General features: G+C 47.6%; 1 protein-coding gene across 4 annotated transcripts; it reads right to left on the reverse strand.

The window, feature by feature from the left end:
• Nucleotides 1–2474: 2474 nt before the first annotated feature.
• Nucleotides 2475–11931, reverse strand: SERPINA6 (serpin family A member 6). Of its 4 annotated transcripts, XM_080673885.1 has the most exons (6): nucleotides 11689–11755; nucleotides 9255–9882; nucleotides 7559–7829; nucleotides 3751–3822; nucleotides 3353–3500; nucleotides 2684–3226 (listed from the first exon to the last, which is right to left on the reverse strand). In XM_080673885.1, exons 2-6 carry the CDS (start codon nucleotides 9862–9864, stop codon nucleotides 2969–2971), a joined length of 1359 nt encoding a protein of 452 aa, XP_080530011.1. In that variant the 5' UTR covers nucleotides 9865–9882; nucleotides 11689–11755; the 3' UTR covers nucleotides 2684–2968. The 4 variants fall into 4 exon arrangements, with proteins under 4 accessions (XP_080530012.1, XP_080530011.1, XP_080530014.1 ...); XM_080673886.1 differs by lacking the exon at nucleotides 3751–3822 and having other exon boundaries at nucleotides 2475–3226; nucleotides 11689–11931; XM_080673888.1 differs by lacking the exon at nucleotides 3751–3822 and having other exon boundaries at nucleotides 7583–7829; nucleotides 11689–11804.
• Between the last annotated feature and the right edge of the window lie 3444 nt (nucleotides 11932–15375).

A 15375-nucleotide genomic window follows, 5' to 3' on the forward strand; every position in this document is an offset into this window, starting at 1 on the left:
TCTCCCTTCCTCTCTGAAATAGAAACGTATTAAGATGAAAAAAAGAAAAATAATGGAAAACCACCTGGTCTGTGGTAATGGGCAACATCAGCCTTAGGGAACGAATACAGTCCATGTTGCCAAAGTCCTGTCCTTACAGGCATTTTTGCATTTCCACCAGCAATGTGTGAGAAGGACCGTTCCCACACAGTCAATAGAGCGTCCCGGGCAGTTTTCAAAAGTTTGCCCTTCTGATAGGTAGGAGGTGGTATCTCGGTATAGTTTCAATTTGCATTTCTTATTATAAGTGAAGTTGGACCTGTGTTCCTATGTTTAAGCACCATGTATTAGGGCTAGTCGCTCCACCAGTGACATATATTGCAAATATTTCTTTCCAGTTTTCATTTCTGCTGACTTTGCTTCTGAATCGTTGGCCATGCAATTAAAAAATATTCTTTACTTGGCCAAGTTGGTCAGTTCTTTCTTCAGGTTCATCTGGACTTTGAGTCATGGTTAGAACCTTTTCCTGCACCTAATTTATAGAGAAAATGTGTGGTGTTTTCTTCCAGTACTTGTATTGTGGTTGTTTTTTTTTTTTTTTTTTTTTTTGTTTTTTTTTTACTTCTATTTAGATCTCTGATTCTTAGTTTATTCTTGAATATGGAGTGAGGAATGGGTCTAATTTTATCCTTTCCCTCTCCCAAATGGCTATTCAGTTGTTCCAATACCACTTACTTAAACGTCCTTCTGGGTCAAATATTAAATTTCCATTTCACCTGCTCCCTGTCTTCCATATCTTTTCCTTTTCAGTGTTTTCCTGGCTATTCTTGCATGTTTATTTTTTTATATGAACTTTGGTATCATCTTGTCTATCTCCAGAAAAAATTGGTTAGTGTTTTTATTGGAATACCATTAAATGATCAAATTAACTTGGGGAAAACTGACACCTGGATGATGTTGAAGCATCTTATTCAAGGAGAAACATATTTCCATTTGTTCAAGTATAATTTTGCATCTTTAAAAAAAATCTTTATTGTTGAAAGTATTACATATGTCCAATTCTCCCTCCCCCCGCATTGACCTATTCTAGCCCACCTCCGCCCCTCATCCCAGGCCTTCGCCACCCTATTGTCTGGGTCCATGGGTGATGCATATACATATAACAAGTTCTTTGGTTGATCTCTTCCCCCCCATCCCCCTCCCCCCCACCTTCCCTCTGAGGTTCGATAGTCTGTTCCATGCTTCTGTGTCCCTGGATCTATTTTGTTTGTCAGTTTATTTTGTTCATTCGATTGCATCTTTAAGAAGTATTTTATAGTTTCCTGAACATAGATTGTGTGCATCTTGTTTATTTCTAACTAGAGGCCTGATGCACGAAATTCGTCCGGAAGGTCGTCTGGATGGCCGTTCTGCTGTTTGGTCCAGTTAGCATATTAGGTCTTTATTATAGAGGATGTTTATCTTTCTGGTTGCTGTTGTGTTTTCTCTCCCAGCACATGTCTTAACTGGTTGTTACTTGTGTGTATGAAGGTCTGTTCTTGCATGTGAATTCCTTTTCCTTATATTAGGCTGAATTCTTCCATTGTTTAAGTTTATTTAATCATTGGTGTGCTAGGGCTAAGCAACTACATTAAATGCCATCAGCACCTTTGCTTTCTCTTTCTAATTGCACTAACAGGGGTCCTCAAACTTTTTAAACAGGGGGTCAGTTCACTGTCCCTCAGACCGTGGGAGGGCCGGACTATAGTTAAAAAAAACAACTATGAACAAATTCCTATGCGCACTGCGGGCCTGGGACGAGTCGGCTGTTAAGCAGGACAGGCAGTGGCACCCGGCGGGCTGGATAAATGTCCTCGGCGGGCCACATGTGGCCCGCGGGCCATAGTTTGAGGACGCCTGGAACCCCTCCAGGACAATGCAAAATGGTAGTAGATGTAACGGGCGGCCTGGTCTTACTCTTGACCTTAGTGGGAATACATTTCCTGTTTGCTTACTAAGTAATGTGATGGCTGTAGGATTCAGGTTCAGATATATGTGGGATAAGGAGTATATATAAGGAAGTACCCTTCAATTCTTATTTTTTAAGATATATGCCCTATCCATCCGTCTGTTTAGCTGTCGTTTATTTATCTATCATATGTATTACATCTATTTATACGTCTATCTGTTTGTCAGTTCAGTTCTTTATCTCATTTAATACCTTTTGCCCTTAACCAGGAGGGTAAGGCCTCTTCCCCCTCAATGTCGCTCTATCAGCCCTCTACTGACAAAGTTTAGCATCATGCCCAGCAGGCAACGCAAAAATGTTTAAAAGGCCCAGATTCATTTTTGCAGAGCAGCAATGAAGGGAGGATTTGGAGGTGAGAAGCAATACATTCATTGATAACTTTCTCTGCTTTAAGCAGTAATTATACTTTAACAGTATTTTTTTTAAAGTATTTTGTTTTATCTACATAAGTATTTGCCCTCTCCAGTGTTCTTCATTCTTTCGTATAGGTCCAGGTTTCCATCTTGAGTCATCTTTTTTTTCTGCCTAAAGAACTGCTTAAAAAAATTTCTTTAGTGGAAGCTGATAAACTTCCTCAGTTTTCATTTATCTTAAAAAGATATTTTGCCTTCATTTTTGAAGACTTGTTTTTTCTTTCTGAAAGATAATGACATTCCCCCCCCCCCCCCCCAGCACTTTGAAAATGTCTTCCTGTTACGTTTTGGCTTACACGATTTCTTCTTTTTAAAGTCTTTATTTAGAAAGAATTTCAAACTTACAAAATTTCCAAAAGTAGTAGTGCTTCCATATACCCTTCCCCAGCTTCCACATATGATTGCGTAACCGTAGTACAAGGATCAAAAAACAGAATCACATTACTATACTATATGGCTCTGATTCAGATTCTGTCAGTGCCCCACCTTTCTCCTCCAATACGCTGTCGTCAGTCACGATGCCAGTGATTACAGAGGAGAACCTGGAGGGGACTGGGCCCCTCCCTCCTCACATGTCCTTTCTGTGGGGTTCCTGGTGCCTGAAGTCAGACCACGCTGTGGCTCTCGGGAAGGTGGACGCTTGGGTAGGATCCACAACCTTGACCAGGAAGAGGCTGCTCCACGTGAAGTTGTCAAAGATCATGACGACGAAGGGCCGGTTGAAGTGAACGCTGAGAGGCTCGGACGCCACGTTTTGGGTGACCCCGGTGGGGGTAGCTTCCTCTGCCCCCTTCTCATCGAGTTGCAGCGTGGCCTTGTGGATCACCTGTTGGGACGGACAAGGCCTGGGCTCAGCCTGGGGCTCTGGCCCATTCCTGAGTGGGCTCCATGCTGCTGATTGTTCTTTAAATTGTGCATTTTTTGGGGAAAAAGAGGCTCAAGAGACACTTACCTTTGACACCTTCAGGTGGGCTTCTTGAGTGATGCCTGAGAAGTTTGCCTGGTTGGCGAGCAAGTCTGCAATGCCCATGTCCTCTAGGAGGCCCCCAAGGTCAAAGGCTCCAGAGATGGAGACCTTCGGGATGTACAGGTCCACTGTGCTGCTCGGGGGAGAGCAGACGGGCGTTAGATTTTCCCAGGGCTGGGCTTGGCCAGCCAGACTTCCTGTGATCCCTCCGGACCCTGCCTCTCAGCTGGACAGGTTCTTTGGGGGCAGGGGCAGGGGCAGGGGCAGGGGCAGGGGCAGGGGCAGGGGCAGGGACAGGGGCAGGGGCAGGGACAGGGACAGGGGCAGGGACAGGGCTGGGGCTGGATCTGCCCCTCCATCCACAACAGAGGCAGCTTCCTCACCGGGCCTCTGAATTGCAGTCTTGTCTTCTCAGCTCTTTCTTGGAGCTGATTCTGCCTGTGATACTGCTGGACCTTGGAACATCGAAGAGGAGGGTCCCTAAAGAGGTCCTTGTGGTCCTAGCCAGTTTGGCTCAGAGGATAGAGCGTCAGTCTGCAGACTGAAGCATCCTGGATTTGATTCTGGTTGGGAATATGTACCTTGGTAGCAAGCTCCTCCCTGGCCCCGGTCAGGGCTTGTGCAAGGAGGCAACCAATCGATGTGTTTCTCTCACATTGATGTTTCTGTCTCCCCCTCTCTCTTCCACTCTCCCTAAAATCAATGGAAATATCTCCTCGGGTGAAGATGAACAACAACAACAAAACAGAAGAAGTCCTTGTGGCCCCCCTGCCAGAAGTGGAGGCGGGAGCACCTGGCCGGCAGCGGGGGTCCTGGCCACAGCTGTGCCACTAAGGCTGTGTGGCAGAGCCACGGTGCACCCTCTCTGTGCCCTGGCCCTTCTGCGCTGAGGTCGATTCTGTAAGAATTCTGAGACTCGGCCAGCAGTTCTCATTGGATCAAGCCAGTGAGGTTTCTAGAAATTTAGGTTGAATCATGTGGGGTGTGGGATGCTAAAATTTTCACCTACCAAGGTATTAATTTCTTATAAATATTTCTTCCTTTTCCTGTTCTCCAGGGAGCGAGCAGGTGCCTGAAACCCTGAGTCTGAGGGGCATCAGCGAAATGACATGGGCTCCACAGCAGGCGGGGCGGCAGCAGCCTCTGTGCACTGAGCTCACAGCCCTGGGAGTCCCTGAGAACTTGAGCATCTCTCCAGGGCAGTGGTCGGCAAACTGCGGCTCGCGAGCCGCGGCTTGCTGCTCTGTTGACTAACGAGGTTGCCGACCACTGCTCCAGGGGATGAGGAGGCAGCCCGGTGAGCCGGATGTGGAGGTGCTCCTCTGGACTGGGAAGTGGCAACGGAAAGTGCGGGGGACGGACCTATCCAGGCCGGCAGACCTCCTTTACCTCCTGACCTCATCCGGTCCGCATGCGCTCACCCTACATCTATGTCCAGACTGAGGCTGAAAGTCCGGAGAGGCCGGGGGTTCCCCCAGTGACACCAGGGAAGCACCAGGACCAGCCGCCTCCAGGCCCCATCTCCTCACCCCTGGAGAGCTGCCCATGTGACAGTGCAGCGGGCGGGTAAGTGAGACTCAGTACACAGTTCAAAGCAATCTGCTTTGACAGCGGGACGAGGGGACGGAGGAAAGAGTGTGGGTCTGAGTGGGGTGGAGGCTTCCGTGGGAAGTGGGTGCAAGCTGGACCTGAAGGTGCGGGCTCGGTGCACCGGGGAGACAGGGAAGCGTCGAGGTGATGCTGGGAGGGTAGGTGGGGAAAGGGTCACAAAAGTATGGGGGGAGGAACCAGAGGGAGGGTCTGCCTTCTGGGGCTGGGCAGCTCCGTTTGGATGGAGTAGAGAGTTGTTCATGCCCAGTCACATATGAGGGCTAAAGGTGCAACATTTCACTTTGGATCTTTATTTCAAAAAGGGTTTAGAAGCAAGCGGCATGTGTTACTGATTAATGGTAAGTTAAAGTAGGTTAGTGAAGAGATGGTAAGTTAAAGTAGGTGTGAAGAGAAAGATTATCGACCTCATTTGCAGCACATTAGGGTCCAGAATTGGTTAGAATCCGGGGGCGTTATCAGCACCTGGTGGCACTGTACCTGAATGGAGGTGGGGATGGGACAGTTGAAATGGTGAAGCACTGGCAAATGGGTCCCTATCTACCATCACCCAAACACAGGCTCACATGAACACACCCCACCTCCACTACCACCCCCCACACAACCTCACACAGGGCAGGTATGTTTGGTTTCAGGACGCTATAAGAATGCCTCCTGTGTCCCCCATGTAGCCATAGGGGGTCTCTCTGAATCCCTAGACCCCGAGTCCCTTCAGGAGTGAGGTCAAACTCCCAGGCACCTCCATGTCCATTCATGGGACTGGATTAACTTTTCCAGGAGCCCCAGCAGCGAACAGTGGAGGGGATCATTCAAAGTAAACGCAACTCGAGAACATAAAGCCCAAAACCTACATGTATAATAATAATCTATAATAATAAAAGCGTAATATGCTAATTAGACCGGACGGCCTTCCGGATGTCCTTCCAGACGACCTTCTGAAGCCATGGTGGTGGGGGCTGAGCCCCTTGCACAGATTTCGTGCATTGGGCCTCTAGTATGTAATGAAGTAGAAGAGCGTCTTTCTAGATTCTGTACCTGCAAAGTCTTGGATTGCTAAGTTCATCTGAGTTAATGGTTCTTATTCTTTGCTGCTGCTGCCCGAGGGCCCCAGCCTCCTTGACTTGGTGCCATTCCCTCTTCCACTCATGCTCTAGGGGCCACTTCCTGCTGGTTGAACTTTCACTTAGGCTTAATACATAGTTCAAAGCCAAAGCAATCTGCTCTGTACCTCCTTCCCCAGGGCCCTGGGCCCAGTCAGGAACCACCCCCCCCCACAACCCCCCAGCATTGCACACATCGCCTTCCCTCTCTCCCTTGGGCAGAGCCTCCATCACTGTCCACTGTAAATTCCACCAGAACCTGTTTTCTGCTCTGGAGTGCATGTCTTTGAGGTCTACACTATGTCTTGTTCACCATTCTATCCCTTCTGCTTAGCCTAGTGCAGTGGTCAGCAAACTGCGGCTCGCGAGCCACATGCGGCTCGCGAGCCGCGGTTTGCCGCTCTGTTGACTAATGAGTTTGCTGACCACTGGCCTAGTGCGTGGTACGCAGCAGGTGCTTCCAATTACGGCTGTTAGGTGAATAAATGAGTGACGGGAATGAAAGGAGTGACACCTGCTCCATGAGCCTTTCTGAGCTGCTCCCGATCCAAGTGTCTGCTCCCTTCCCTGCATCCCCTCTGCCCTTGGAGTCTGCACCACCCCACCCACCACCAGGTCCCCTGTTGGTTGGTGTTACTCTGTTTGCTTGTGTACAGACAGAACGCAGATCTCCCAAGAGGGAGGATCATGTTCAAAAACATCTGCCACTCCTCCAAGGTGTGGATTGGGGCTGGGCACATGCTCGACCATAACTGTGATTGTCCTCTAGCTCAGAAGTGCCTTGGGGAAAATTAATTCATTCGTTCATTCATTCATTCATTGCTTGCTCATATGCTCAGCCAGCCCTCCCTGAATATGCACTCTGAGCCCACTCCTTTCCTGGGCCTGCGATTCATTGGCTGGTTCTCCTCCTGGCCACCAACCCATCAGCATGGACACTCCTCACTCTCTTTTTCCTTATTCAGTTATTACCTACCGTATGTCCTCAGTTTTACTTATTTACTGATTGACTGAAGAAGAGTTAGATCCCCGAGTGACGTAAGAATCACTCATGGGCTTTGTGTTGCTTCCAGGGTGGACACTGGCCATTTTCATTGCATGTTTAACTGTAGTCGCTCAGGCATCTTTAGCAGGACTTGGTTTCAGGTAAGCAAGGTAATAAAGTGGGTAAGTGGGAGGCTGGTGACGTCAGTTTAAGAAAATGATGCAAACATGTGATAACACAGAGAGTGGCTGTTAACCTCCCAGGCCCCTCACTTTGTGGAATGCCCCAAAGTATCTCAGTGTCTAGCGACAGAAGTATGAATGCGACCCGAGGTCAGAGAACCTCATGGCCTTTGGGAAGCCAGCAGACAGGAAAACACTGAGCCCTGGAGGGTGCGTCTGGGGCGAGAAGGGCGCCCAGGTGCACCCCTTTTCCACCCACCCCACTTTCTGGGGACAGGTCCTCTTCAGAAGTTCACACAGTCAGCTGGGGGCTTACCCACTGGTCAGGGAATCGGACCACCTCTGGATGGTGTCCCGGCTCAGTGCCTCGATGACCGTGTCGATCTGCCCCTTGTCCGGAAGGACGAGGAAGACGGTGCCGTTGCCCATGTAGTCCAGCTGCACCAGCTGGCAGGGGAGCACCGGGTCATTGAGGTACTTGATGTTGTTCGACTGGAACATCATGGGCACCTTTACCAGGGTCGTCTCGTTCACATAGAAGTTCTCCTCTTTGGTGCTTGCCAGATCGAAGGGGTGTGCCCACGTGCCTGGGAAGGAGAGGGAGAGGGAGGGCAAGAGATAGGCCTGTAAGAGCAGGAGGTGGTGGCAGCTGAGCACCAGGGGTAACCGCTAAGCAAGTTACACAGCAGCTTCCCTCACCCAGGAAGGTCCCTGCCGGTCCCCTAGCGTTTCCTGGTAAAAGGGAGATCCCCAGAGGGTAAGGCCTGCTCCATCTTCCGCTCTTGGAATGGATTGAGGCTTAGCTCCATTTCTGAGATTGGCCCCTAAAAATGCAAGGAGGAACATGCCTTACTAACACCTTGACTGTAACCCCGTGTGACTCATTGTGGACTTCTGACCTTCAGAATTGTAATATAATAAATTGCATTGGTTTAAGCCACCATATTTGCAGTAAGTTGTTGCAGCAGCAATAGGAAACTCATACAGGCTTCCATAGGGACAGCCATACTCCAGGACATGAGAGGAATTTAGTGTGGTCAGACACTGTGTGTGTGTGTGTGTGTGTGTGTGTGTGTGTGTGTGTAGGGAAAATGTTGACATGAGGCTGGAGAGGCAAAGAAACAGATGGTGCTGGGCCAGGGTTCCTCAACCTGGGGACAATAGCCATTTGGGGCAGATAGCATGTGGGGCTGTCTTGTGCATTTTAGGGTGTTTAGCAGCACCCTGGGCTCTCCGAGTAGACGCCCTTCCAATAGATGCCAGGAGCACATCCCACCCCACCCCTAGTTGTGACAAGCACAGCTATCTCCAGACATTGTCCAATTCCCAGAGGGCGGATGGGGGTTGGGAACTAAGGAGCTTAGATTTTGTTCTCAAGGACAATATGTCCCCAAATTTTCTGATCATTAAAATGATTAGAGGAGGGTTAAAAATACAAATTCTAGGACTTTCCTGTGGAGGTCTTGCTTTAGTAGGTCTGGTGTGGGATCTGGAATCTATAATGTTAACAAGTCTCCCCGGTGATTTTTATGAAAAGGGCTTTTGGAAAAGCTGTTGCAAATGGGTGAAGAGGAACTGAAGTTTGGCTGGCTGTGAGCACCTGGGAAATGTATATACAACAGCTCAGGTGCAGTCTGAGAGCTCCGGGGGTCTGTCTGGTTCTAGGCTGCTGTTTCCGGTCCCTGGTCCAGGGCCTGATTCACAGCCAGAACCTAGCCAGCGTTTATAGACTGCGAGGTCGCCAGACTGTTCCTGGTGACGTGTGTGGGCCTCACACCAGCCTATAAAAGCTTGGGCAAGTCTCTCAACTCTTCCGGTTGTTGTTTTGACCTTTTGTAAGATTATGTAATTCCATCCTCCTAGTAGGGTTGTGGTGAGGATGGACACTCACAGACGTGCATGTGCTTTGTAAAACAAAGGCCTTGCCCACGAGCGCCCCTGAATTTGGGTAGCTGTTACTGCTCTGGGCAATAGCAGGTGAGGTGCCGTCAGAATGGATGGGGGGTGGGTACCTTTGAAGAAGATGTAGTTGACCAGGATGAGCATGGCTGGGCTGTCCAGCTCGGAGAACAAGTCCACGATTTTCCCTTGTGTCTTGTTCTTGATGTGCTCATTGATTTGCTTGTGGGCTCTGGCCCAGTCCTGGAAGTCTGTAACCACAGTGTCCAAGTCATAGTAAAGCTTGGTGGCTGCGGAAAAGGACTCTAGAAGCTCCAGGCTCTGGTTGAGGAACAAGGCGTTGCCCATGGTTATTTCCAAGGTGGTGTCTGACTCCCTGAGGAGGCGATGGAGGTGCCGGAAACCCTGGTGGATCTTGGCCTCAGACATGTCCGTGAGGTTGAAGCCCAGGCCCTGGAGAAGCTGGGCCCTTGCGTAGCCATGGGCACCCAGGGAGAGCATGGCCAAGGCCGTGGAAATGCTCACAGGGGAGATGAAGACATTCTTGCCAGGAGTTAAGGCCACTAGGTGCTTATACAGGCCAAAGGCAAAGTCCACATTGTTTGGAGCCAGGTCCCGGTGCTGGCTCCTTACGCTCAGGTCGGCATCAGAGTCCTTAGCCTGAACAGTCCAGAGACCACTGGTAGACAGCCAGAGCAGACCGGTGTGCAGGGCGAGCAGCATCGTTCAGGATGGCGGGGCCTGCAAAGCGAGAGATGCTCATTGGATGGCGTGGGGCTCGCAGGCACTGGGCCTGGTGTGACTGTAGGCAGGAGACCTATGCAAGCCCCGGTTTGTTCTTCCACTTGGACTGCGTGACTGGGGGCCTGTCAGGAGGACTCTAGGTCTCAGTGGTCTCAGCTGATTTATCAAGTTCTTTGCCCATTTTCTGAATTGAGTTTTTTTTTTGTGTGTGTGTGTGTGTGTGTGTGTGTTTTGTGGGTTTTTTTTTTGTATTTTTGTACTTGCATTTTAGGAGTTCTTTATATAGTCTGGACATTAATCCTTTGTCGGATATGTGACTTAACTACTTGCCCCCATTCTGTGGGTGCCTTTTTGCTCTTTTGATAGTGTCCTTTCCTTAACAAGCTGATGGCATTCTCCAGGGCTCCAGGCAGGGTGGATCTTCACCAAGGTGACCCAGGGGTCCTCGTGACCTCGTCACTGGTGACAGCCAGCCCTGCTCCCAGCCTCAAATGTGGCCCCTGGAAGTCTCAGCCACAGCCCGATGGCTGGCTACCCCGGGGGTCCCCTCCCAGCACACACCAGACCCATTGCTCTGCGGGGCCAGGGCAGAGAAGGCCACTGCAGCTCCCAGTGTCTGCGGGGCTGGCTCTGGCCTGGGTGCCGTCCCTTTCTCGCCCCACTTGGCTCCACTCTGTAGGTCCAGCCTCCCCCTGCCTAGTCTGGCTCACTCCCGCAGGGCCCAGGTCTCCTCCTCCAGGAAGCCCTGCCTCCGTGCTTCTCTCTGTCACTGGCCCTGTCACACTGCAGTGAGATCTTTGCTTTAGCTCCGGTCACCTCCAAACCTGTCTTTGAGCCCCTCTTGGGCAAGGGCCCTGCTGTGTGTAGCCTAGAGCTAGGCGGGCTGCTTCCCTTCTCTTCCTGCTGTCTCTGTGTCACTCCTCCCCATGGGGATTAAGACGCTACAAGATGGTTGTGAGTATCCGTCACAGCTGTTAGTGTTTTCTTAGGGGACTTCACCTAAGGGGTCCTCCTGCGCCCATTGTACAGATGAGAAAACTGAGGCCCAGGGCGTTAGAGCTGAAATTCTAAGCCATGTGGTCTAACTTCACAGCCTGTGATAAGCCATTCCGCTTTTCTCTATAGATAACAGGATGATGAGTGAAAAAGCTCTCTGAAAAGGCAGTGTCAGTATTATTCATGAATTTCATTTCAAGTATGTCCTCGTTCCTCATTTCTGAAGTGACCTACATAGTAAACACCCACGGCATCCTTTACTTTCACAAACGCCCCAGTGGGCCAGGTACAGTCCTGGGTCCTCCTACCATGTGGTGGAATGCAGAGAGTTCTGTTTAATCTGCAGTATCCTTGCCCCAGGTCACCAAGCCAGGAGGTGTGTGTGACTCTGTAGAATGCACAGTCCGTGCTGTGCCAGTCGGGCACCCTCTCCCCTGACCCTGCATCCCCCCCCCCCCAGGGTGCTGCCATGCCAGCTCTCAGACTGGCCTCTGGGCTCTTAATGCTGTCTGGCTTAGGAGCATCAGTTGTGAGACAGATGGAAACGGGTCTTGGCTCAGTGTCCGCCCCCACAAAGCAGGAGGCCAGGGGAAGCCAAACCTCCTATGGGCAGACACAGACTTCGGGAAGCCCGCCCCAGGGCTGCCTCCTGTCCCTGTTGGCTGAAAAAGGGAGACATATGTACTACTGTTTGTGTACTTTAAACAATAAAATAAAATAAAAAAAAAATCAAATAAGCAAGTTGTAGTTACTGTGTTCTGAGATCTGGCTGGAACAGAGGATGGAGTGTCCTCAGCTGTTACTCACCCTCTGCAGAGTCCAGGTTGCAGCTGCTGGCTGGGTCCTGTGTCCTGGGTCCTCAGGGGTGTACAGTAAGCCAGAGGGGCAGCTGCTGCTAAATCCTGTTTGCCAGCTTCCTGGCTGGTTAATGGTTAGAGGGGGCCAGTGGCCTTCATCACTGGTGGTCCCCTCCCCCCAGTCATTGACCAATAGGAGGACTTTCCAGGAAATTTGAGTAACACAGCAACACCCCAGATTAACTTGAAGTTCAATTCCCTGATGTTTTATTTTTAAATATCAAAATGTGGCTGGTGTTGCGTCAGTGTTTGTGGACGCCCAGTGGCAGCTGTCACAGAAGCCGCAGGTGCCCTTAGTTGGCATGATGGCACTAACACCTGTGAAGAAAGATTTGCTGAGCTCAGGCTGGGGGTGGGTCTGGCATGGCCCTGCCTTCAAGGGGCCCTCAGCTGGAATAAAGCAGTCAATTGCTTCCCTGGACCCTCCCAGTCTCCACCATGACTCTGTGAGTGCGCACTATTATCCCCTTTTTCTTTAGATGAGAAAACTGAGGCACCTGGAGATTACGTGAGCTGTCCTTAAGATTCACATTCAGGACTCTAAAATCTAGCTCCTTCCCTCTTCTCCACATTTTAATTCATCAGTTCTTTTTTGATTATAGTGACAGAGACCAAACTCAACTTCTTTAAAGAAAAAAAGAGTATGTATTGAGTCTTTTGAATGAGAGTTCTAAAAGGTGGAGAGGGCTTCAGGCCTGGTTGGATCCAGGGGTCCCAAGTTGTCATTAGATCTGTCTCTCTCTCTCACTTAAAAATTTTTTTAAAAATTGATTTCAGAGAGGAAGGGAGAGGGAGAGATAGATAGAAACATCAATGATGAGAGAGAATCATGGATCGGCTGCCTCCTGCACACCCCACACTGGGGATCAAGCCTACAACCTGGGCATGTGCCCTGACCGGGAATCAAACCGGCAACCTTTTGGTGCACAGGACAATGCCCAACCAACTGAGCCACCCGGCCAGGGCTCTCAGTCTCTCTCTCGAAATTCTTATCTGTGCTTCTGCTTTCCTGCTTTAGTCTCTTCGTGGTGGGGGCAAAGGTGGCCACTGCAGCTCCAGGTTCCTTGGTGCTAACTACTTATTTGATACCAGAAGGAAAGAGGCTCACTTTTCCTCATTGTTCAGATCCGTCCGCAGAAAGGACTTGGAGCATTATTTCTCCACCATAGACTGACCCCAGTGTGCCAAGGGCCCTCTGCTGGGCTGACAGCGTCCGTGACTGTTCCCTCCAGGGCTCCGGGGAGCTGTTTCCATGAGGAAAGAGGAAAGTTGGCCCGCAGCTGGCGCTAGAGCTCTGAGGGGGTTCAGTGTTACCCACATTTACTGGTCTTTTCGAGTTTTTTATTCCTTAAGCCATTTTTGGAATTTACATTCAGGAATTTATTGTTTTTAAATCTCATGTCAGTAATTATTTAAAAAAAATTTATTTGCGTATTTTCTCTTGATGAATCATTTAGAAAGATTTGTCTAGCTAATTAAGCTTTTCAAAGGAGCGACCAGCTTTTAGTTTTGTTAATGCTTATTGTTGTTGTTGTTTTTTTTTTAATCTGCATTGATTTCTGGGTTCATTTTTTTACTTTAAAATTCTCTTTGCCCTAACGTGTTTGGCTTAGTGGATAGAGCGTCAAGGGTCCCAGGTTCGATTCCAGTCAAGGACATGTACATCCCCAGTAGGGAGTGTGCAGGAGGCAGCTGATCGATGTTTCTCTCTCATCCATGTTTCTAACTCTCTATCCCTCTCCCTTCCTCTCTGTAAAAAAATCAATTATATATATATAAGTTCTCTGGGTTTCCTTCTGTTGTCTCTCTCCCTCCCCCCCTTATTTTCTTGAGGTAAATGCTCTGCTTTCTTTTTAACATTTCAGTCTTTATATAAGTGTATTTGAAGTTAAAAGTTTTTGCTCAGCTTGAGTGGCTTAGTTGGTTGAGCATCATCCTGTGCATGGAAAGGTTGCCTGTTTGATTCTAGGTCAAGGCACATGTATGGAAGGCAACCAGTTGATGTTTCTCTCTCTCACTCTCTCTCCCTCTTTCTGTAAGCATGTTCTCAGGGGAGGATTAAAAAAAAGTTTTCATCTAAATACTGAGTTAGCTATGTCCTACAATTTTTTTATGCTATTCCCATTGTCATTTTTTCAAAGTATTTCTTAATTGCCTTTATTGTTTTAATTCTACCCAAGGGTAATTTAGTGGTAAGTCATTTAGTTTATTTAGAATTTTAGGCTACTTTTTTGTTATTTTTATTTCTGCCAAAGAATAACATCTATATGATATTGAACATTTTGGACTTGTTGAGGTGTTTTTTCAATCATATGTGGTCTATTTTTGTAAATCCTTATTTTTCTTTAAATAGGTCCTATCTTTTGATATGGGTATATAGGTATACATGTATGTATATGTACAATAGCTTGAGCTTTTTATTTTACTTAACTCTTTAAATCTATGTTGACTCTATTTATTTGGGCTATTCAGTTGCTTACTAGTGAACATTAAAATCTTCAGTCACAATTGTTCATTCATTTATCTGTCAGTTGTTGACTGACATACTTTGAGATGGTTAAAGTATATGTACTTTTGATAATTATTTCCTGTTGCTCTATTGTTTATTTTTCTGTTTGTTTCATTGATACATTTTGGTCGTAAATTATTCTTAACCCAATAAGATTGCTTTCTTAACTTCCTTTTGGCTCACATTTGCCTGATATAGCCCATTCTTTTATTTCCAAACCGCCTGTGCCTTCTTGTTTTAAGAGTATCATATATACAACATTTTGGTGGGCTTATTTTTATTATCCAAAAAAAGAGGGTCTCTGTCCTTTTATTGATAAATTTACCCTGGTTACATTTATTTTAATTATTGTTGTGTTAGGATTGACATACCACTTTACTCCGTATTTTCCATTTCCTGTATCTTCTTTTCCCTTTTGTGTCTTTTACTTCTTTGCATTGAAAAGTCTGAATTTTCTCCAGTTGTTTTTAAAATACCTTTATCCTCCTTTTTATATTATTGTGGTTGCCTTTTACTAAAAACACTAAAAACCTCCAGTTGAGTTCATAGACCTCCTAGAACTGAGACAAGCCATTCCTACTGTGTCTTATCTAAATTCCTATCCACAGAGCCCAAGAATATAATAAATGGTTATTTTAAGTTACTACCTTTTTGTATATTAAGAGACAGGGCTTTCTGGGTAAAAAAATAATATAGTTTCTCCTCTTTAGCCAAGGATATTCTCTTTTGGGAAGTGCCTGTTAACGTAAGATAACCTGTCAAGTAATCTTTTTCTTATGGGTTGGGAGGAATGCCATATATATAAGTTCGTGACTTGGCTTTCCCTTCTTTGTGGAATCTTTGGGTGAATATAGTTCACGGTTTCAGTGGAGTCCAGTTCTCTTATTTACCCTTCTACAGTTAGTGCTGCTTATGTTTGTTTTAAGACACCCACTTACTCCCAGGTTGTAAAACATGTTTTCTTATTTTTTAGAAGCTTTTATTGCTCTGGTTTTCACATTTAGATCTGCAAATCATCTGGATTTGATTTTCGTGTATGGTGTGAAGTAGGGGCCAAATTTCTCCTTTTTCATATGCATGTTGACATCCTTTAGTGATAACGGGGATTGTGTTCTTTCAAAATGGCAG

Source organism: Plecotus auritus, assembly GCF_963455305.1.
Source record: "Plecotus auritus genome assembly, chromosome: 1".
NCBI lineage: Eukaryota > Metazoa > Chordata > Mammalia > Chiroptera > Vespertilionidae > Plecotus > Plecotus auritus.

Bases quoted from the DNA above. Each gene is read 5' to 3' on its own strand.
- SERPINA6 (XM_080673885.1), bottom strand. From the start codon at position 9,864: ATGCTGCTCGCCCTGCACACCGGTCTGCTCTGGCTGTCTACCAGTGGT. The intron at 7,830-9,254 runs GTACCCACCCCC...TCTCCTTCCCAG, and splicing joins CAACTACATCTTCTTCAAAG to GCACGTGGGCACACCCCTTC. The intron at 3,227-3,352 runs GTAAGTGTCTCT...CCGTCCCAACAG, and splicing joins CCCACCTGAAGGTGTCAAAG to GTGATCCACAAGGCCACGCT.